Source organism: Nipponia nippon, unplaced genomic scaffold, assembly GCF_047370975.1.
Source record: "Nipponia nippon isolate SJK-2023a ecotype South Korea unplaced genomic scaffold, ASM4737097v1 scaffold_4, whole genome shotgun sequence".
NCBI lineage: Eukaryota > Metazoa > Chordata > Aves > Pelecaniformes > Threskiornithidae > Nipponia > Nipponia nippon.
The window spans coordinates 25,746,567-25,770,880 of NW_028262358.1; the positions used below are offsets into that span (position 1 = coordinate 25,746,567).

General features: G+C 40.1%; 1 protein-coding gene across 2 annotated transcripts in view; it reads left to right on the forward strand.

Annotated features, from left to right (window-relative positions):
- Positions 1 to 24,314, forward strand: part of KCNH1 (potassium voltage-gated channel subfamily H member 1) — a 191,255-nt gene that overhangs the window by 84,498 nt on the left and 82,443 nt on the right. For both annotated transcript variants that reach the window (XR_015708723.1, XM_087776469.1), the window contains exons 8-9: positions 5,706 to 5,905; positions 9,554 to 9,806. Coding sequence is in view for 1 of the 2 variants with exons in the window: in XM_087776469.1 (XP_087632595.1) it covers positions 5,706 to 5,905; positions 9,554 to 9,806 (453 nt within the window). In the remaining variant the exon portion in view is untranslated. The remainder of the gene's footprint in view (positions 1 to 5,705; positions 5,906 to 9,553; positions 9,807 to 24,314) is intronic.

Genomic DNA, 24,314 nt, shown 5'->3' on the forward strand with positions numbered 1-24,314 from the left:
GTGTGAGGAGAGAAGCAGTGGGAGCCGTTTGTGGTGTTTGTTCCATAGCTGTTCTTAACTCTTCCCTTTCTGCCCTTACACTCTGCAGCCAGCCTATTTTAAGGTGCACAGATGTGTCTACTACTCTAGTCCTTGGTAGTTGCTTAAGTGGCTTCTTAGAGCAGCTGTTCCCTTGTTTATGTCTCTTTCATTTCATTGCAGTTCTTGTTTTTTTTGGTGGTGGGAAGAGGAAAAAAAGAAATGTCTCTGATGCTCTGTTGTTTAGCTCTTATTAACTGTGTCCTCACTGGTGGCCTATCCTTCTGCAGGGGAGACATTTCTGTTGTAGCTGGAGCCCACTGGTGTCCTCCTGTGTCCCATCTGTCATGAGCAGGGTGATTTCAGCAAATGTGATGATGAGTGTGAGAAGATATGCAGTAGGGTTTGACTAAGAGTTTAAAAGAGTTTGCCTGTGGTCTCTCATCTTTCATCCTAGAAGTCAAGTGGTTCTGCCACATAGCTTGATGCTCATGTCCCTTGTGGCCTATTCAGGCGTTCTGCTTTGCTCTTTGCCCATTGAATTGACTTTCAGACTTGCTCAACTGATAGTAGTGTGCCAGTTCTTTGATCTTTGCCATTGCTACTGCCTTGCTTTTGCCTGTGGGGTACCTAAGCTGAGGTGCAAATTACAAGCTGGTGGAGTGAAAGAGGAGGGAGGTGGAGCAGCGTATCAGTTCAGTCCGGGAGAACAGAGCGCCGTGGGAAGGGCAGGATCTAACAGTCACTGAAACAGCATGGGGGAGAGCTCCTCTGGGAATTTACTTTCACTTCGAAAAATGTCTTTTTCACCAAGTTGTGAAATTCAGGAATTGATGTACATGCTAAGAAGATAGTAACAATTGTAATTTGTTTTATACCATGTGAAAACATTATGTAAATATACTGTGAAAATTCATAAAGTCCATAATATTAATTGACCTACTGGATTATGGCTAAGTTGTTTGCATTTATTCTTTACTAGCTAAATGAAATGATATCTCTATACATTGTAATAATAAAAAATAAAAGGTAGATAAAAGATTACAAATAGGAAACTTTATAATATACAAAGCTTCCTAAGAAGTAGCAAAATAAGCAGCTCTGCATCTGTCTTGATAGAAAATGGGGCAACCTATTTAAATTCTGTACTGTTCTAGAAGGTTATATAGATACTCGATAAGTAAATCTTACTTTAGGTGCTTTGGTTTCAAGTTGCAAGACTACAAATAACAATTCTATCAAAACTAGTGCTGTAAACAATTCGCTGATAGATACCTGTTTGGTTTGGTATTTGCTTGCAGACTGTAATTAACAGTTCAGTGTTTTTCTTTTAACTGCATGCTCTCTACCCATAAGTAGGCATAATTACGACTAATCAAGACCCCTAATCTCAAGCAATTATAAGCTCTTACATTGTTCTAATTGCACATTTAAAAACAATGCGTTTTTCTCATATAATTATGGTATAATCCATACAGTTATTAATTTCTGCTTTTCTTTTTATCTGATCAATGTTAATTTTGTGTGACCTCACAACATGTTATCTGAAAAATGCCTTTGAGGCATGCAATTTTTGTGGTTAGTTTACGGTTTATGTTTCGCCTTCAGTGAGAAGTGATGTAGTGCAACAGGTTTTCAAGGCTGTGCTTTCTCTCAGCCATCTATGAACTCAATAATTCGTTCTAAACTAGGAACTTGTTAGTGAAACAAAAGTGCAATTATACATTTAAATCATCTACTATTTGTCTATCCAGGTGCTTGCTCTTTGAATAGTATTTAGGTTAGCACAAGTTACTCCTCAAGTATGTAAAAGGTGCTTTTTTTTGTGTTTTTTGGTTTTTGGTTGTTTTTTTTTTTTAATTGTTAAGTGGAACTTATACACAGACAGGCAGACTTTCTGTATCAGCTTTCCAGAAAGTCAAAAAGAAGGCTGTTCAGTTTTAGAAAGCCCTGCAAGTCTTGGGGGCAAGATATAAGAGGTTGTTCACTAGTTGTTGGTCTCACTTGTTGCTTTCTAGTTCTTATGCACACATTTTGTATGCAAGGGCTTTGGATGAGTGCATTTTGAACAAATCATCATCAATCTGATGATTCATCTCAGGAACCACATGCAGCACTTACATCTGTAATTGGGGTAATTGCAAACCTCTCATTCTTACAGATAGAAATTCTTCCTCTTATAATTCTAAAATCAGATCCCAGATCTTTTACTGTGGTAACTGAGACCTACACTGACTTGTATTTATTTCTCTATTCTTATTTGTTACATCATTAAAACTAGCAGATGATTTGGTGACCTTTCCCACCTGTGTCTGACCTTCATGATTCACTTGTGTGGGTAATTGGCTATTGAAATTCCTGTGCTTTTATCTTTGATGTTATTTAAACACTGGTTTAAATGGGGTGACACAGACTGCATTGTAAATGGGTAGCCACATTGTTGGGGACAATGTGTTTTTCTTTATCTATTGTCAGAAAAGAATATTAATGTCGGGGAGGGGGGGCTGTATCTTTTCTGAGGGATCTTGACATTCAGGGAGAGGAGGTGCTTGCTGTCTGCTTGACGTGCTGCAGCTTTGTATGCAGCATTAGAACAGGCTATTGCTTGTTCTGCAGAAGAAATTTTCTCCCTGGTTGATGTGTGGGCATGGTTGCAAACAGTCTTATTCCTGGACACAGTTCCTCAAAAACCACCACACAGCCTCCATCCAGCTGATGCATCCAAGGAGGCTGTTGGGGTCAGATTAACTTGTGACCTTTCTGCATGGTGCACTTGTGGCCTTGCTTGAGTCGAATCCATCCCATACAAGGACATTTCCCCCTCCCACCCTCTTACACCCCTTAAAATACTTTTCCTTAGTTCCTGTGATCCCCTGTACATAGGACTGCGAAGGAGTTGATAGATTGTATACAGCCTGTAAAGCATCACTACAAACTCTGGCCAAGGGCTCCAGGGACCTTTGAATGTTGGCCTATGACCTGCACTGTTGCTGTTAGAGGGCAGTGGTTGAATGTCAGTGTTCAGTCAGTCTTGAAACAAGGATTTGGAGATTTTGCTCTGTCATAAATTGCCCAACCTTCTTCCTGTAGTAGAGTGGTGTTTCTGAAATCTTTCTGGGGCTGCAGTGTACTGCAGTGGGTTCATTTCATTATTCCTTTGAAAAGAAGGAAAGGCACACAGCTAGCTATTTCTATGCAGAAGAGGTCAATGTTTAATATTCTAATGTATCTACCCAATATTAGGCTGCAAAAATCCTTGGCTTTAATGTGTCTTTAATAGTAATAAAGTGGTTAGCTAATGACAAATTAAGGATTGTAAGTTTGGCAATTCTTTTTTTTTTTTTTTTTTTTTAATTAATGTAGGCAGGAATAATTTTTCTTGCCAAGGTAATTGTCATGCTGGAGCATAGTAGCTGCAGTTTGCAGTGGAAATTGCTCTAGGACTGCTCGCCTCATAATAATCAAAATGAAGAACCAAATTTTTGTTTTTTCTCTAGGCTTCCTGTAGCTGGACAGTAATGGGACAGAGTAGGGAGTCCATTTTACCTTTGCTGGCATAGAGCTATACGTCCCAAGATACTGAACCAGCAGGTCTCACTGTTCGCCAGACAGCAAGAGATAGTTGTATGCGCACAAGTATGGTTGCCTGGAAATCTACAGATAAGAATTTGCTTGTGACCCTCTTCCTAATCTGTCACCTATTTTCAGCGTTATACTGGCTGGCAGAATAACGATGTTTGTGGATGCCTTGTGCTGCTGCAGTGTTCTGCCAGTGGGGCTTCACAGTTTTGGAGGCCCTGGGTTCAGTTTCTTGTAGGGAACCTGGAAAGACCTGTGTAAGTAGGGCCTAAGGTAGCAATATTGTAGGGTTGTGTTTGCATCTGCATAACAGAGAGCAGAACAGGACGTAGTTAGGGAAAAGTAATGCTGTTCGAATACAAAATACTCATGGATTAAGGAGTATTTATAGTAACTCTGTTTTTTAAAGCATTTCTTTATTCTTCAGTACTCATTGCATCAGACTTGCCTGTATGGTTTAGCTCAGGCACAAGTTAAGGTTAAACAGAGAAATAATCTGTACATTTCTGGTCACTGTATCCTTATTTATACTCTCCAATTTTTTAAACTGAGTTTGCACATTTTTATATATATTTTTATACCCGTCTGTACAGAAGGGTAGTTGGAAAAGGGGAGAGCTGGTCTCTACAGGAACTCATAAAAATAAAAGTAGTCATACAGTGTCAAGAAGGAATTCTGTAGAGAATCAGCAGTGTAAAGGCCTTGAGCAAATCTAAATTTAAATCGCATCTTTCAATGATCAGGGAAAAGGCAGTCCTGTAAGTTTCTCTTGCACATTATCAAAGGTTTTTTGTTGGTCATAAAAGCATCTTAGTTGGCTTACGGATATCTGCCTATAACACTGGCCTGAATAAACAGCTGCATTCTCAAAGGAATGAATGGGATGAGGAAATTTTTTATTTTTTTTAAAAGAGGGGGTGAGGGAGGAAATAAACAGTAAAAAGGGGTATTTAGATAAGGCAAAATATTATCTTATTTTTTACAAATATGACTTCTCAATTATTTATTTTTATCTTGAGTGGAGGAGATACTGACAATTTGGTGCCTGTTTTGGGGGACAGCATATGACAAAGAGGAGGAACTTCCTCAGCAAGCCCTCTAGAGCACTTACTGGTGGTTATCGGCTCATCTGCTGTCTGACTGTTCCTCTACAGCCAGCCTCTCACTGACCTAAGTCACAACATAGGAAAGCTTGCCTTGAGGCTTCCTGTCCTTCCCTTTCATTCAGGGCTGGATTGGCTGGAAGAGCCTCAGCCTCTGCAAGCCGTCAAAACACGACCATTGAGACTTCCACCAGTCTTGTGTTCTGTCTTGGGCTTTGGCAGGCGGATCTTCTCAAGTCCTGTGTGTTTTCATCTGCTTCTCTCCACACCTGGAAATACTGCCTTTTTTTTCTTTCTCATGTTTATTCTTAAACCCAACTTGATGAACCAGCTGGCTTCATAACTATGCTGAATGAAGTCAGAAGGACTGTGCAGCATTTGGTCTGTGTTTGAAGGCTCTAGCTCTTGCCTCAGGCCTTGCTGTTCTTCTGTCTGAAGAATATAAAACATAATGTGAGTTTTTATGTATTATTAAACTTACATCTATAAATCACTGGTGTAGCTGTTTATTACATATTCCATCTTCTGCTTTGATGCATTGTTGTTGTCACACTGAGGTGGGTAATGATGACTCGGCTTACTACTGTGGTAATCCACTTAAAGCTTTGAAATCTGTCACTGATGGCATTTCAACACAGGCGCTATAAACCAGAGATGAAATTTTAAAGTATTTGCTGTCAAGCTATTTGTCTTAAAATTCTTGTGTCTTCTATTGTGGTTTCATAAGGGTTTGGATCCTACTGAATTGTTTGATGGACAAATAGTTGTGTTTCAGGAACTCTGTGTTGCAGGACTCGCCATCACAAAAGCAGGTTGTGGTCCTCATCTTGTAGTGCTGAAGGTGACCTATAAAATGCTTGCGCTCATCAGACCTTCCTCACAAAGCATGGATATTGCATGCATTTCTACGGGCCTGCCATTTTCAGTCTTAAAGGACAGTGGAACACAGACTGATCATCACAACTTATTATGTATTTTTTCTTTTGTTTTTCTTCTTTTTTACAGCTCTTCTGTATGCAACCATTTTTGGTAATGTGACAACCATATTTCAGCAAATGTATGCTAATACAAACAGATATCATGAAATGCTGAACAGTGTCCGGGACTTCCTAAAGCTCTACCAGGTCCCTAAAGGGCTGAGTGAACGTGTGATGGATTACATCGTTTCCACCTGGTCAATGTCCAGAGGAATAGATACTGAAAAGGTAAGTAAATTTAACTACAAGGAAACAAGTCACATCCTGAAAGTATTCCATTAAAATAAACAGGAGGTACTTTCTCAGTAAAGAAGACAAATATTCTTTAAAAAGTTCCAAGTAGTAGCTTCCCTTAATTTTAAACTTTCAAATACAGTATTTCACCTATTCTGTCATACTGACATATGTTAGTGGTAAAAGTATGTATGTGTTGCTGCTGCTATGTCATGAAATAGTATAAAAATGAAGGAAAGAGCTTTGGTTTCAGTAAACAAAGAAAATAACTAAATAAAAAGTTCCAAGTTCTAACACAACCTCAGGATCTCTTCAAATGAGATTTTTTTTTGCAATATTTCTATTGTGTGAGGTTACTTGCAGCTCTGTGGGCCTGAATATGAAGTAAAATTTGTTTTGCTTTCGTAGAATTTGAACATAATATTCTGTGTGCAGGTTAAAGATACGAATGAAAGCTGGAAGTCATTACTGTAATAATAATGTGTTGGTCAAAATCTGCCTTATGTGAGGCAAATGTTATCATCCTAATTCATTGAATTTACAAGTAAATTCCCATTGTGTCTTTTAAAATAATAAACAGCCCTTCACCAGGACAAATGTACAAAAGCAACTACTTGCCGCTTTCATATTAGTTGCCAGCTTTTATGGAGATAAATACTTGTTTTTCTTCTGCCTCTGAAGAGATGTGATTTGTGGGGTGGTTCATTCAGGAGATCATACCAATGCTCCGGTCACCAGCCTTCTGGTTGGCAGCTTAATTTAGAATTCTAAACCGTAGATGATGCAGTTAAAGAGCAAACAGTCTCATTTCTGTCTAGCTGTTAAAACATCATTATGAAAGAGTAGAACAGATGCGGTCTTGCACTGGGTTGTCTGGAGACCAGTGGGTACACAGGGTACTATTTGCTTTCCTAAATGGTCTTCAGCATATCTGCCATTTAGATCCTAGACCATGGTTCTGGGAAGCACTGTCCGTCATATTAGCTTTCAGAAAGAAATGGCATTTTAGTACTGGATAGTGCTGATTAGAAGCTGCTCTGCCTGTTTTCTCACAAAATATCTTTGTGCGGAGTTATGGGTTTGAGGTAGGTACGTTTGGGCAAGGTGGAGAGACAACATCTGAGAATACATAGTGTAATGAATGCTGGTGCTTTCATTCACCTCCCAGTACAAGCTCCTCTCGTCATTTTAACAAAGCAACAAGAAAAAAATGCTATGTAATACATGCTTGGTTTAGCTTATCTTCAAAGTTCCTTCTTGGCCTTCTCTGATAAGGAGAGAAATGCTTTAAGAATGCCTTTGGAGACAGCAGGATAACCAAACTGAGCACAACTCATTGTAGCCTTTGAGAATTATCTTAATGAACAGGAAGAAAAGCCTCCAATTATCAAGACGTCAAAGAGCATAATATGGTGTTGATTTCAGTAACTGGTGTGTTCATAGCTGAACTGCCAATAGTGATGACTGTAAAACCAAGAAATCAACTTTCATCTGCATAGCAAAAGCTAGCAGATATAAGACCGACTAATGGCTGTGCCAATCCATAAACTCTCAGGTCTGAGCTCTGTTGGTTTGATGCCTGTGTATAACTTCCAGGCTGTCATGCAATGAATAAAACATGTATTGCTCCTGTGACAGAACAGTGGTAGTTGTGCTGCTGTGTAATGCAGTGCAGCTTTCTACACATGAGGCAGATATTTAAAGATGAACTTAGCACAGAATCAATCTTCTCACTGTTTTGTAGGCCACAAATTTGTCAGTTCAGTGTTAACTGCAGGCATGCCAAGGAGTGAATAATCAGCTAAAAGCAAAGTCTGTAAGTCTAGAAAATGCCAGTGTAACAAAATTTAACCAAGAGCTGCTGAAAGATTCTAAAATTAATCCATGAAGATATGTTTCTTACCTCCCATACAAACGAAAGTCGTCTGACGTTTGTCTGTAACTCTCAAATGTCTTTATCCCTCTTTGTTTTTGTGAAATCTGGAGATAACTTCTCTAAATGGAGAGTAGAAAACTAGTTAACTTCCTTTTAGACCGGGAAACCAAGGAGGTTTTGGCTAAGAGCCTCGTTTTAAATATTCTCTTGTATCTTCAGGTTTTCTTACTTCTATTTCTATTAAAACAACCCTTCTTGTGTGTGATATTCAAGTAACTGCGAAGTGTATGTCTGTTTAATTCCAGTGCCAAACTTTGGCAAGCATCTGCAAATACAGAATATTTTTGTTGCCAGAGTAAATGAGATAATTGCAATGACAGCTATGGCTGCTGCCTGTGTTCCACGTTAAATGCTGGTCTTGCTGCCCCAACGCATTCTTGTGAGCCTGGAAAACTGAGAACTGGCAGGTTCGGCTGCTGCTTGCTGTGGGACAGAGAGAGATCATCCATGAGCACCCTACACTTAAGCACTATAGAAATATATCTCTTTCAGAATTAATATCCTTAATAGCAGGTCTGCTTGGAGGTGAGCCAAAGATGATGGTGGTGGTGGTAGTCATTTGCTTTTGGCGTAGCAAGTGTACCTTCTGGAACCAGTGCCGTGCACAGTTATGAGCTTGGTTCTCTGCTCAGATCTTGCACAGAGCCCCATTGTGAGGTGTAGGCACAGCCATAGTGCTTTCTGTGTTACCTTTGTGTTTTCCAGGAGTGTTTGCATTGAAGCAGCCATCTCTTTCCATCCAGGAAAATGTGTGGGAGTAACTCTGAAGCTCGCCCAAAGTGCTCCTTAATTGGATGGAATAGTTATACTGAGAAAAAAAAAATGAGGCAGACTTATACTACTCAATGTTTTTCTCAAATAATACGTCCTGAGATGTACTTCATCGCAGACTGTCCTCCAAGGAATTTGTCATCCCCAAACCCTTTTCATGTTATGTATTTCCAGTGTTTTTGCCAGGAACTTTTAATCTGTACATGCAGTAGTAATTCTGTATTCTTTCCACTCGGCTGTCTGTATTGTGTTAAAAACCTTCAGAAATGGCCCTGACTGGTACCCGCCGTGCTAAGTGTCAGTTTGTGTACCCTTAGGAGCACACATCACGAGTTGCTGTGAAGAACATTGCATTTGGAAGATCAAAAGTTGCCCAACACAGTATCATACCTTAAAGTCCCTTGCATGAAGAAAAAGACTGTTACTGCCACTGAGGGGTGAATTTGAATACCTGCAGATCTCAATATTATGAGTTAATGAAACTTTTAATAACTTTGGTTTTTTTGCTAAAGGGATATGAGATTACACTTCCCCTCTATACAATATTTCTCTCACTTGGAACATATAATTTGTGCAGACTTTTCATGGAATCTGCCTATGAAAAGAGTGACCTACCCACTAGAAACAATCCTTCAGGAAGCTTTTCTCCACGACTTTTTGTACTGCTGTGCTCTTAATTTTATTGTCTCAAAAACCTGAGGCTTTATCCTGGTAATTCAATATCCAGCAGAGCATGTTGCTGAGCTGAAAACATTATTTTCTTTCAGGTATTGTGGCTCATGTATATAAATAATACAAAAATAATGTGCAGACTGAGATTAGAAATTTTATATGAAGGAGGAAAGTAGTTCTTAAACCCTGTGTAGTGAACTAGGGATAATCGTGTGGCACATATAAGCCATGCACGGGAATTGATTGCCTAATTTCCTTCTCAGGTTTTGCAGATATGCCCTAAGGACATGAGAGCAGATATCTGCGTGCATCTGAACCGCAAAGTTTTCAAGGAGCACCCAGCCTTCAGGCTGGCGAGCGACGGGTGCCTTCGAGCGCTTGCCATGGAATTTCAGACAGTGCACTGTGCCCCGGGAGACCTGATCTACCATGCCGGCGAGAGCGTAGACAGCCTTTGCTTTGTGGTTTCGGGGTCTTTGGAAGTAATCCAGGATGATGAGGTTGTTGCTATATTGGGTGAGTTTCACAGCTAATAATATGTGTTGTGCACAAATACAGATGCATAGAGCATTTTTATAGCCTCTTCGACTCAAGCACTTAACTCATTCTTTAAAAAGCTTCAGTCAAGTTAGGTTTGCCACAGCTTGGTGAGCTGTATTTTAATGAACTTGTCGGTGTGGTGTTAGATGTTTATTGTCTGGAAAAATCAAAAGAGAGGAGAAAAAATACTTGCTTAATGTCATGCAGGAGCATTGCATGGAGTCATTGATTTGTCCTTCCTGTTCCACGTGGGTAATCAGGAAGGGCAATCTTCTCATCTCCAGATTGCTTCAACGCTCTGGTCAATGGAAGCTGTACTTGAGCATTGGGTTCCTGGTCATTCTTGGGGTTCTCCCTGTCTCGCCACATCTCTTTTAATTAAAAATACCATTGAGGACTTCAGAAAACCTATTTTTAAAGTGCCTGGCTTCCCTGCCTCCCTCGCACCCCCTGATAATAATCCACGTTTGCTGAAATTTTTCCAGTTAGCTTTATTTAAGATCTCATGTTGAAATAATATTTCTCTCTTTTAAAGTCAAAGTAATATAAAAATTTAGAGCCGATTTGTGTTAACTTGAAATGATAGCTTTAGGTTGGAGGCATTAAAAAGAAGCTGATAGTGGTGTGAACAACATTCTGAGGCAAAGCTAGGAGAAAAAATTGTGATAATCCAATAGATGTAGATGAATCGTGGGATGGCTGCAGCATTGAGGAGGCAATACTTATCATTTGATTCTGTCAGACCCTTTTGTGATAAGGTAAATTCTCACTGTAGCTTAATCCAGTACCTGTCACTCATAGCAGCCTGCAAAAAGAGAAGAAAACAGCTTGGTAATCTTACTCTTTCTGAACACATACACCCAACTCTCCTAAGAGGAATGTCTACTGGAAAATGAGGGTGGCTAATAAATATGCCGAGTTCAGTTTTTCTCTACTTCTGAACAGGATTGCATATATAGCATAGGGTGAATTTAGTGTCCTGGGAAATCAAGTTCATAATATTTTGTGCCACGCCAGAAACCAAAAAAGTGAAAAGTAGGGGCATAGCTGATTCTCTTGTTCCTGAATCACCTGTGCTGTTCAGTGCCATATGATACTAGCAACTTCTGCTTTTCTAAGTTGCACGTCAAGAACTTCCTGGCTTTTGTCATGTTGGACTCTCATGAATTAACATGGCAAATCTAGAACAAACTAAAGCCTCTCAGTTTTTGTTACCTTTTATCCCATAATGCCTCCTGCTGTGTCCATCACACGAAGAAAACCTCAAAATATTTAATCAGTATAGATAAAAAGCATTGAAATAGGATTTTTAAAATATCCTTTAAAGATACAAATTTTGTCCTCATCTTTACCAGTAACTTCCATGTTTTATCATAATACTCACTTTAGAAAACACTCAGCCTAGATTCCTTGAGAAATCAGTGTTAAGGAAACCTGAACCCCTAATCTCTGCTGTTGCAGAGTGATAGCTACAGATAAATGAGGCTGATCTCTTGGTATCTGAATGAATAGAAATATTTTGTTATTGCTGTTCTCCTGGGACAGTAACTATTGATCTTCTTCCCTCCACACTTATTTTTTTGGAATTTGGAGTCAGTTCTCTGGCTTGCACTAAAGTTGATGAGCTCTGTCATTTTCTGTGTGAATATTATAATAGGAGAGGAAAGTAAAATGAAGTGGGCTCTGTGATTCTGTGAGATTTCATTTTGGATAAATATGTATCAATTTTTGTGTTTCAGTTTCTGGACTAAGGAATCCCTTTCCTTCCACACATGTGTGTACCTTCCTCCTCCAGGCTGTGAAGCCTTCTGTTGAAGCTTTCTCTATCCTGATAAGAAATGATGTGGTTAACTAAATTTTTCACTATTCTAAATCAGTTGGACTTTCTTCTCCTTCAGCATTGCGTAATATAACCATCACGTTACCGAAGGATGCTGGAGGACATGGGTCAGGATTTCCTCCCTAACTTCTTTGTACTCTCAGTTTTCTTATCTGTAGAATAGCAATGAATTTTTTTTTTTTAATTTCATGTTCAGCTAAACTTGTCAAGTTCTTGATAAAAGTACACCAGATAAAATGAGGCACTACAAGGAAAATAAATAACAGCTACATCGTACAAGAAACGTGATTGTTGCTGATCATTCAGCCAGAACAGCCTATGCCATAAGTTTTGTTTACCAATCACAACTAAGCATAGCTATGAACATCAGGCATGTAACAGCAAACCATGTGAATAATTCTGTAGGGCAATTTCAGTTAGCAGGTATGTCAGAGAGACCATAATCTTCTCTCAGGCATTCTTGAAATAAAAAATAAGGGCATAAATTATTCAAGGTGAATTATTTGCTCAGCTTTAGCTGTCACTTAATAAAGCAGCCTTTGCAATTTGCAGTGTACCCTGTATCTTCCTTACAATAGAGAAATAAATTGCAACTTTAAATTAGTCTGTGTGACTGCTGTACAGCATTACACAAACCAAAGACAAACTATGCTTAATCTTAAAGGATCCAATTCATATGAAACATTTTCAAGTTCTGAAATCATTTAGCCATGCAGACTAGCATGTAAAAGTGTATTGTGTAGCCCTGGAGTTTGGAGTGTGTTGTGTACACTTGCATAATATCCTTCTAGATCAGTTCTGTGTAATACCCAAGAGACAGGTATATTCTCAGTTCAGGCTTATGTTCTTATAACAAAGCACTGGCTTCGATTGACTTGGATTAATACGACTACTGAGTTGGAAGAAATTGCACACAGGCCAGCAGTGAAAAAATGTGCTCTTTTTTTGTGTCCCCTAAGATTGCCTTCCCCATTAATTTGACTTAGAGACAAATACAAAAATGCGTAAATTTAAAAAAAAAATTCTTTGCAATGTTTACAGTAAAAATTTAAAGAAATTGATGCATTTTGTATGAAGTTTGATTTGTTGGGATGAAAGATGTATTTTTGAATTCTATCCAAAATTTCTGCTGAAATAAAGAAATTACTGATGTTCATGCAACACAATCTTTGGATTTGATGTGTCACAGAAACAAAACCAAAAAAAAGTAGAAACTGACCTTTAAGCCAGGTGGTTTATTCATTTGTGATTCAAATTGGTCAGAAAAGGAAGACAGCAAGAAAAGCCACTGTATTACTATGGTTTTCTGTGTTAATGTGTAAGCATGTGAGTGGGATTATGTAGAAGTGAAGATTAGCTAGAGGGAAGCTGCTTGGATGAAATACAATTCTGTTTTCTGTAGTTCACTGTTCTTCCATTTACGCCATTGTTCTTGCGTAGGGTGAAGTGCTGACGTACGCTCAGCACTTTGTGGAAGATAGAGACAAATCAGACAGTCCCTGCCCTGAGGAGAACTGAGCGAAGCGCAGGTCATGCAGGACTTCCATTAAGAGACTGTTTTCAACTTGGCTTTGCTTTTAACTTTTCTAAGCCTTCCCGTTTGGGCTGATGCTGCCTTATCCATCTGAGACTGACATATCTCTTTGAACTGCTCTTGCTTAAAATCTTACCCATTTATCCAAATGTGGTTAGAGAAAATGGGTTGTTTTGTCACTGTTAAAAACAATCAACCATTTACATGCACTTCATTTGGCAGCTGTAGTTTCTCTGCAGACCTTGGAGCAGACTTTTCAGGCTGAGCCACTGACCATCTGAAAACCTGACCTTATCACGGGTCTTTGAAAAGTTAAAATTTACTCATGCTCAGGAGAGATTTGCTACATGTTAATTTAACGAATATCTTCTTAAAAGATTCCTCCTGAATTAAATGTGTTCCAGGCAGGGACCATAAGGTCTGGCTGCAGCTTTCTTTGAAATATGCAGGGGAAAAGGGATTGTAGCAGAAGCGTGAAATAAGCCTGCATAGCTAGTTGTTTTTTCTTAGTTTAGGGAAGCTGGAAGACCTAAACTGTCTTTCAATGCACTTTTTATAATTCTTTTACACTATGAAGGTACATATTTCCTTAGCGCAGCATGAGAATGTAGATTATTTGGAACTGCAGTAATCAAGAAGCTAATGTTAGAAGTCCAGCTGAGCAGATGATATGGCATTGCTGGGGGCTAGCAGGGTACTTCCCTGGTCCTCCAGCCTTTTAGTCTGGACCTTTTTCATCTCACCAATCTGGACCTCACCATTGCTGGAGCAAGTGCTAGTTCTTGTGTTATGTGTGCATAGAAAGTTTAATGGAAATTATAGAAAATAATGGCATAGTAGCAAAATTAACTTTTTGTAAGTATTTTCTGGAAATACACGGAAGAACTGGATAGAAGGCCTTGTTAGAAAAGGATTTATATTGTGTTAGGGTGTATGTACAGATATCTGAATGACCAAGAAAACCATTTTTGATCTTACTAGAAAATAATGAAGTCTAAGTTAGATATGACTGACATAATTGTACTCCAAGATTGAACAGAAAATCCCTCTTCTCTAGGAAATCTGAAGGAAGCAAGTGATTCTTGGATGCAGGTTGGTTCCAACCCTTTCTGCTTGAAATTGGAGTAGTCTTTGAAATTTAGGAAAACATTCCAGTAAAAGGCTAGAGAGAGGAAGGAGAAGACCCTTGAAATAGGGTGACAGGCTTTTTTTCCTAGATAGCAATGGGGAAAGCAGTGTCTTGTCCTTAAATTTTCAGGCTGCTGCAAAATTTGTCAATTAGTGACTCCCAGAAGGGCTGACTGAGCAGCAGATCTTCACTTATGTGAGTTGTTCACAGTTGCTGAAGTGGTCTTGATGATCCCTGCAAGGGGGCCCTGTGTGTACGGATGGTAAGACTGGAGGTTAGTCTTGCAAATTTGATTAGAGACTGGGAGCCTTTAAGCCTTTATTTAGCGATTAAAAAACAAAGCCTTGAAAACCACTGTGGTCTTCAGAGCTGAGCAATGGATAAGAAAAATAACATTTATTGGAAGGTTTAGTTAAAAAGAAAAAACAAAACTCCCACACAAAACAGTTTATCCCAAGAGTAAAGCACTTTATCCCAAGTGTTGCATCCCAGCTGTTCTGCATTTGTTGTGTTCTTGCTATCCTTATTTGAGCTAAAAACTTTCAAAACAATAAACTTTTTAATTGACTTTTGGTTTAGCAAAGAGTATTAGTCATAGGATCATAGAATATCCTGAGTTGGAAGGGACCCATGAGAATCGTCAAGTTCAACTCCTGATTCCACAAAGGGCAGGTAAAGTGAGTGAGATAGGAAGGGAAATCAAGGCAGTAATTTATTATGAGCAAGGAAAATAATTGCCCTTCACAAGGACAGTTTGCTGTTGCTATTCCTTTTGCTGCTATCAAAGCTGAAGGGAAATAACAATGTAAATAAATATTTTCATAAGTATGAAAGTATGCAGTAAGAGAATTTCAAAGAATGGGAATTTATAGTCCAGACCTGGCTGCCTTCTTCACCATCAGGGAGAAAGTGGGATAGATCATTTCCTTTTTTGGCGGGGAAGTGTGCAAAGGATGCACATAGATTTACTTTTAAGATCACATGTGAGTTGAGGAAGTGAAAATTGGATGTCCCTGAAATACAGAGCTTTTATTGTTATTTCCAAAGCTATAACATTGACAAGATTGGAGACTGTGGTTTTAACATGATATTGTAGGAGAGCTTGGTGTGCCATGTTTTGTTTCAGCAGGATATTAAATGCTCCATTTGCTTTGTGTGGAGAAATTCCTGCTGATTTAATTTGATCTAATTGCAATCTTAAAGGAACGTTATAAGAATAATTGTTTGTTTTCTTTACAATTGTTCTAGTTTACTCATTTAGCCATAAGCATTTGATTCAGATATAGACACAAGAGGCTTGATTCAGATCTTGGTGGGACAGATTTGTATCCAGATAGTACAACGCAAACTGCAAGGGCAACTGCACCACAGGGATGGTTTTTTTTAGAGGAGGAAAAATAGCAGTGCAGAAGTATTGTCTGTCTTAGAACTTCTCAGTGGAAAAGCATTACATCTTCCACACAATCGTGTGAAGATTGCTTCTCAGCAGGCTTGAACATGTCAGATAAGTTAACCACGCTGGGCCCAGGCTACTATATTTAGACTGTCCCCAGTACTTGAGTTAACTCAGGTTTCCCTAAGCTAAACTGCTTTGTGTATAACTCCATTTCCAGAATTTAATTGTGTGTTTTGAGGCCTGTTGTTTAATGTCAAGTCTTTGAAAAAGTCCCTTACTTCTCTACTTCATTTTTCACCTGAGTTTCAAATTTAGGTACACCTGCCTGTGGTAAAAATGCCAAGCTGCTGTGCTCTTAGGCTTAAGAAGTGGTTGCAGGGCTATGGATGGCATCAGAGTTTTCTTATTATTTTCAAAGACAGTATCTTTAAAGGCGGCGGGATCAATAGCCCAACTGAAGTGCATCTACACCAATGCATGCAGCATAGGCAACAAACAGGAGAAGTGGGAGGCCATTGTGTAGCAGGAAAACTGTGACAAAGTTGCCATCATGGAAACGTGGTGGGATGACTTGCACAACTGGAGTCCTTCCATGGACGGCTATAAACTCTTCAGAAGGGATAGGCAAGGAAGGAGAGGCGGTGGGGTAGCCCTGCATGTTAAGGAGTGCTTTGATTTTTCTAGAGCTTAATGATGGTGATGATATGGTTGAGCATTTATGGGTAAGAATCAGGGGGAAGGCCAACAAGGCAGATATCGTGGTGGGAGTCTGTTGTAGACCACCCAACCAGGATGAAGAGGCAGATGAAATATTCTGTAAGCAGCTGGGAGAAGTCTCACAATTAGCCTGTGTTCTTGTGGGGAACTTCAACTTACCAGACATCTGCTGGAAATACAATACAGCAGGGAGGAAACAGTCTCGGTGGTTCCTGGAGTGTGTGGAAGATGACTTCCTGTGCAGCTGGTGAGGGAGGGAGCCAACTAGGGAAGGTGCCCACTGCACCTCTTGTTTGTGAACAGAGAAGGGCTTGTGGATGATGTGATCGTTAGAGGCCATCTTGAGCATAGCGATCACGAAATGATAGAGTTTTCGATTCTTGGAGAAGTAAGGAGGGGGGTGTCAGCAGAACTGCTACCTTGGCCTTCCGGAGGGCAGACTTTGGCCTGTTTAGGAGACTGGTTGGCAGAGTCCCTTGGGAGGCAGTGCTGAAGAGCAAAGGAGTCCAGGAAGGCTGGACATTCTTCCAGAAGGAAATCTTAAAGGCACAGGAGCAGGCTGTCCCCATATGCCGAAAGACGAGCTGGCAGGGAAGACCACCAGCCTGGCTGAACAGAGAGCTTTGGTTGGAACTCAGAAAAAAAAAAAAAGAATTTATGACCTTTGGAAGAAGGGGCAGGCAACTCAGGAGGACTACAAGGATGTCGTGAGGTTATGCAGGGAAAAAATTAGAAGCCCAGCTAGAACTTAATCTGGCTACTGCCGTAAAAGACAATAAAAATGTTTCTATAAATACATTAGCAACAAAAGGAGGGCTAAGGAGAATCTCCATCCTTTGGGGGGGGGGGGGGGGCGGAACATAGTAACAAAGGATGAGGAAAAGTCTGAGGTGCTTAATGCCTTCTTTGCCTTAGTCTTTAATAGTCAGACCAGGTGTTCTCACAGTACCCAGCCCCCTGAGCTGGAAAACAGGGATGGGGAGCAGAACAAAGCCCCCGTAATCCAAGGGGAAATGGTTACTGATGTGCTACACCATGTAGACACACACAAGTCTATGGGGCTGGATGGGATCCACCCAAGGGTACTGAGGGAGCTGGTGGAAGTGCTCACCAAGCCACTTTCCGTCATCTATCAGCATTGGTGCCCATCTACAAGAAGGGCTGGACGGAAGATCCAGGAAACTACAGGCCTGTCAGCCCGACCTCAGTGCTGGGGAAGGTTATGGAGCAGAGCATCCTGAGTGCTATCACGCAGTATTTACGGGACAACCAGGGGATCAGGCCCAGTCAGCGTGGGTTTATGAAAGGCAGGTCCTGCTTGACTAAATTGCTCTCCTTCTATGACAAGGTGACCCATTTAGTGGATGAGGGAAGGGCTGTGGATGTTGTCTACCTAGACTTTAGTAAAGCCTTTGACACTGTCTCCCACAGCATTCTCCTGGAGAAGCTGGCTGCTCATGGCTTGGACGGGCGTACTCTTTGCTGGGTAAAAAACTGGCTGGATGGCCAGGCCCAAAGAGTTGCGGTGAATGGAGTTAAATCCGGTTGGCAGCCGGTCAGAAGTGGTGTTCCCCAGGGCTCAGTATTGGGGCCAGTTCTGTTTAATATTATCAGTGATCTGGACAAGGGGATTGAGTGCACCCTCAGTAAGTTTGCAGGCAACACCAACTTGGGAGGGAGTGTTGGTCTGCTTGTGGATAGGAAGGCTCTACAGAGGGACCTGGACAGGCTCGATCAATGGCCTGAGGCCAACTGTATGAGGTTCAACAAGGCTCAGTGCCGGGTTCTGCACTTGGGTCACAACAACCCCATGCAACGCTACAGGCTTGGGGAAGAGTGGCTGGAGAGCTGCCTGGCAGAAAAGGACTTGGGGGTGTTGGTTGACAGCTGCCTGAACAAGAGCCAGCAGTGTGCCCAGGTGGCCAAGAAGGCCAATAGCATCCTGGCTTGTATCAGGAATAATGTGGCCAGCAGGACTAGGGAAGTGATCGTCGCCCTGTACTCAGCACTGGTGAGGCCACGCTTTGAATACCGTATTCAGTTTTGGGCCCCTCCCTACAAGAAGGACATTGAGGTGCTGGAGCATGTCCAAAGAAGAGCAAAAAAGCTGGTGAAGGGTCTAGAGCACAAGTCTTATGAGGAGCGGCTGAGGGAACTGGGGTTGTTTAGCCTGGAGAAAAGGAGGCTGAGGAGACCTTATTGCTCTCTGCAACTACTTGAAAGGGGGTTGTAGCGAACTGGATGTCAGTCTCTTCTCCCAGCTAACGTGGTAGGACAAGAGGAAAGGGCCTCAAGTTGTGTTGGGGCGGTTTAGATTGGATATTAGGGAAAACTTCTTCACCGAAAGTGTTCTCAAGTATTGGAACAGGCTGCCCAGGGAAGTGGTTGAGTCCCCATCCCTGGAGGTATTTAAAAGACGGGTAGATGTGGCACTTAGGGACGTGGTTTAGTGGTGGACTTGGCAGTGCTAGGTTAATGGTTGGACTTGATGATCTTAAAGGTCTTTTCCAACCTAAACAATTCTATGATTCCATGATCTAATGTCACAGCATTGTTTGTGCTATTGAATAAGACTGTAACGTGACCAGTGGTGCTTTGAAAAAGGAATGATTGAAATGAAAATCCAGCTTTATCTTCAGTAGTTCTATTGTGCTTTTTCTATTTATAGTTTAAAGCCTTTTTTTTTCCACATTGACATATATAGGCAGATTGGATAAGTTGCATGTTTCTATGAAGTGATTCAGCAAACATCAACTGAAGGAGCGATTTTAAAAGTCTGATTTCCTCAACACGTGTCCAAGCACACTATTAGCAAAAGAATTACAAGTGGAGATGAGACTAAACTTTTTAAAAGACATTGGCATAAAGAGGTTTACAAAATTTTACAAATATTAAAATAGAAGTAAAAAAAAAATTAAAAATACAAAATTTTAATTTCATGGTGGATGTAAGAGCAGCACTAAAACTTTTATTGAGAAATATAGGTTTATTCCAAATGGTGTATTTGGATGGAGAGTATTCCTTATTCCTGTGCTCCAAACAGCTAGAAAATGTAGTGTGGGGTGACATCAGGAGGTGCCTGTTTTGAGACTTCAGCCAGACATTACTTGTTCTATGTCTAACTTCTGGTAGAGCATTAAAGCTAGGAATCACCAAAGCCCCTGTCCACTGATAATCTGTAGATGGCCTACGACTGTGCAGGGTATTGGAGAAAGAGGTTTTTTAAAACACTTGATGAATGGCTTGCTTGGAATAACTGGGGAAGAGGGGGATTCCCTGTGAATAGAGGCCTCAGTCATGAACTTCTTGGCACTTAGTTAGTTGATTAGTTGATTTTTTTTTTTTCCCCAATGGTTTCATGTTTCATTGTTGCAAATTTATGCAATTTTGCATAATGTGCTCTGAAGTAGTCTGACACCACCACATGTGGAAGAAGTCCCCTTTGGAAGATGGTAGTGTCTGGCAGGTTGCTGGCAACGCAGATCCGTGATGCACTGGCAGCTGAAACTGAGATGTGGTAGAGATAAGTCTCTCTGTTCCAGCATGTTCCTTGATATCTCAGGCTGTGTTAGGAAGGCTTGCCCATCACGTTTGTCTGTGTACTGCAAACAGAGATGTGAAAAGGTAAAAATTATAATTTAACAAAGAAATAGAAACAGGATTTCTATAAAGGCCCTGATTTCTGGCAGATGAACCAATTAATTAAATTTTTGTTTTGGGTAGGGTTTTGTTTCTGTCTCAGAATTTTGGAGGAAGAAGATTTTTTTTTTCACTGAAAAGCCAGGTTAAAAAAAAATCTTCATGGAACACTTATTTTTCTTTGTTTTCTCCAAGTTTCAAATTAAAACTTTTTTCAGAGGTATGTTTCTGAAACATTGTTACATTTATCCTTGAGGAGTTGTTAGAAATATTAACTAAAATGAAGTATACTATAGCTATGAACCTTGTGAAGTTTTCAAAATATTTACTTTATATATTTCTGAAGGCAAAATCTGCTATTTTAAATTCTTTGAATGCTTTTGTCTGAAATAAAAAAAAAAACCTAAATTTTGGGGCTTTAGTGTAAGCTTCAAGCAATAGGTATAACATAAAGCCGGTTTCGAAGTCTTTGGGGAATAACTCCTGAGGATGTTGCTTTTTGAGCCTCTCATAGGTTTTTTGATCAGAGAACTTGCACTGTCCATGCAATGACAACACAGATTGAGCTGTGTTTTTTTTTCCTATTACTTAACAAATGCAAATAAATGCAAATACATTTATGATTCTAGTTATTTGAGCTGGCAACTTCCATGTTTTCTGAGTTTGTGCAAACTGGCCACACATTTATAACATTTTTTACAGTAACCATTAAAAAGCAAATAAGGATAAATGATTCAGATTCTGGTGAAGACTCCTAGCTTTTTGTGAATACACCTGGTAGGGCCCAGTTGACATTTTAAGCATCGTTTTCTGATCGCAGTAAGTCACGTAGTGAAATATAATCCACGCTCTATTCAGAGAGACAAATAAACACATTAATTATAATAATATAAATCTTAGCTGTAACTAATTCATGTTGTTGCTGTTCATCCCATGCTCTAAAGTAAATGTTTTTATTTTGTCTGTACAGTAATGTGCTTTAACAGAGAAAACTGATGCAGTTGTATAGTAAACTGTCTGCAAAATGTTGCCAAGCTGTGTTTTAAAACATGAACAGATACACTGTGTGTTTCTATTTGTGCACCAGGCAAATCACTGGAAGTGCAACTTCTGGTTATTAGCACTGTAACACTTTGGTTTCTGTGGCACTGGTACTCTGGCTTTTTTTCCTTAAGGTCTTGCTAGAGGAAAAGAGTGATTAAAACCTCTGGTTAATGAAAAACAGTCTATTCTCTGCAGTGCAGTTGGTCATTCACTTCTCATTGTGTGTCTCAGTTTGCACTTGAGAAATCTTAAGAAAATCCAAAGCAGCAAATCACTTCCATGCATCATCTCCTGCCAGCTGTACTGTGTTGGAGGACCAAACTACAGGCTATTCAGTGGCTGTCAAGTTGTGCAATTTATCTGTGGGATGGATACTGAATACTCTACCTTGATGCCAAATGGTAGCTCTGTTTTTTCTGGCTGGCAGTATTCGTTGCCTTAAAACAATGCACCAAAAGGAAAAATTATTTTTGCTCTAGTGCATCTACTTTCCTTGAATCTTTCTTCTCACTGTGAAATGGGAAAATTTAAACTGCATGCCTTATCTGAGAAGGAGATGAGGGAAGAGAGGGGAGGGAAAGATTTTCAGTTGAAGCCAGCCAGACATGTCGTGATCACAGAGGGGGTTTGACCTGAGTCTCACATCACTGGCTTTCAACACTAGGGGTAAATACACTGTCCTTAGCGGAATTATGCTTGAACACAATTGCTAGGACCCTGTGACATGAACTAATTTCAGATCTTCTGGTTCTGTTCAAATCTGTTCCAGAGGAAAAAAAAAAAAAGAGAAAAATCAGGCCAAGTTTTTTGTTTGTTTTTGAATTTCAGCAGCATTTTAACTGAGCACTCACCAGAATAGAGACTGACACACAGAGAACTTGTGCTTGCCTTTACAGCAGTTGGTGTGTCCCACTGCTTGGAGGTGGAGAACAAATCCTGAGGGCACAGGCCAGTGTGGGTGCTTCGGGGAGCTGTGCTGGGAAAGTCATTGCGCAGGTGTGGCAGCCACTGTGGGTCAGTGTCACAGATAACAGTATTTGCTAACACCTGATTTCCAAGATATGCTTAGTGCTGCATTGCTGCTGAGGTACCATCAAGCAGTGTTTGGTCATTCTAGCTTATCTTTGGGTCTGCTGAGACTATGTCAGATCACAATTCTTCTATAGTTCAAACATGTAGATGAAGGCAGATCTGGAAGGGACCTGAGATTCTGGTGTTGGCTGCTGTAACAACTATTACTATTGATTTGAGAATGATTCTAACATGAGTATTTTGTCTGATGTACTGAAAATTCATGGATTCGTGTGAATCCCATCAAAGTCCATACTGACTTGGAAGACCTTCAGCACTTGAATCCATGGCCTCATCTTCTCACCCAGCTGCTATCACACCAAAACTGCACCACGACTTCCAGACACCCAGAACCCAAAAGTGAACTAAGTAGGTTATCAGTCAAAATATTCCACATAGTCATATTTTTTCAGAGTAGGGTGGAATATCTTCTGTCTGAGAGCTCTTCAACACTTCCTGTTTGTAGGAGTGAAAAAACTAAGAGTTGTTCCGGTAGGCACATCAAGGCAATACAGCTGTCATGTGCGAGCGTAGTTCTTTTCTCGAACAGAATCAGCAAAACACTAGGCTAAGTTGCAATAATCGGATCTTCATTACTGGTGCTGCTTTCAGGAGACAGAGTGGATGTGGCTTGACCTTTTGCCTGACTCGGGCTGAATTTGCAGTGGTAACAGAGAAATCCTCTTTTCACTTGTAAGATGAATAGCAAATTTGATATGGAGAAAAGATTGGGAAAGAATAAATATGGGAACAGAAGGTGCTGGTTTTATGAAATAATTCTTGAGTGTTTAAATGTATCAGGTTTGGGGACTTGTTATTATAATTAAACAAGCAAACATAAAGGCAGAAAACTATTTGGCTTTCCAGTGCATACTGAGCTGATAGTAGAAAAGGTCATCAGCCCACAAATCCAGCAGGGAATATAAATGATTGATGGTAAAAGTTTAGATTATCCACTTTAAGTGTGATTGACAGATAGTGTTCCTGGCAAATGTCTGGCATTCAGCAAGCTGGGAATGAGAAATGCAAAGTACTGACAAACAAACAGCCGTCTGCATTTCTCTAGCTTTTTAATCTTCCTTCAGAGGTAAGGTGAAATATATAAAGCTCAGAGTTGTATGTAGAAAGAGGCTTTTGACTCAGGTTCTCTAATGAAGCCATTAGACTTTGCCAACCACCTTCTGACATACTTAGAAGTCTCACCTTACTCTTCTTGCTTTCCAATTACAGATGTTTTTGATAAAACACCCACTTAATCTGCCCTCTTTTTTTTTTAATTCCTTTTTCCTGAGTGATTGATCTGACTTTAGGGAGAACATATAAACAAAGGGAGACGGTATGCAGTTCCTTATTATGTATAAGAGGACAATTGTTCTAATCCAGTGCAGATACTCCTGGGTGGAATCTTGATTCCCGCTTGCTATAAAGACTTCCTACTGCTCCTTTTTTTCCCCATTTTTCTATGAACGTCAAACACAAGTTTTTTTAGAATCTGGCAATCTAGATTGATACTTTTGGTATGCATCATCTAGAAAATGCACTTGACAGAAACAAAGCAGCGTGATGCTTACACGTGTGCCTTGCTTTGGAAATCAAACTGTAACGTAGGATTGATTTTCAACTAGATCACTGGCTGTTAACTTGATTAACTTCAAGGAAATTGTTAATGACAGAAAACGGTACAACTTCTTGTTTTAGCCTGGTTTGTTTCTTAAAAATTGAGGCTTCTATGTTCTGACTCAGTTTGTGGTTCACGTGTTGCTTTTCTCTGTTTGGTTTGGCTCAGTGGGCACCCAAGCAGACGTAGCTCCTTCATGTGCCGCTCTTGCCGCTAGTGGGAAGCGGCTCCCTGGGCTGGCAGGGAACTGCAGGAGGGGGAGGTTTTTGGGAGTTACAAATAGCAAGGGGGAACTGAGATTGCTGCCACAGGTGAAGGACACAGTTGTGTCTGTGTTATATGAAAAGCAGAATTAAATTTTAAAAAGAGTAAGACATAACTAACTTCTGCTGTATGTCATTTCATATGTAGGCAAAGCAGCACCATGCTGTTTGTACTTGCATCATACTAATTATTCTTCATGTTACTGTGGGGCAGAAGAATAATTATTGTCATT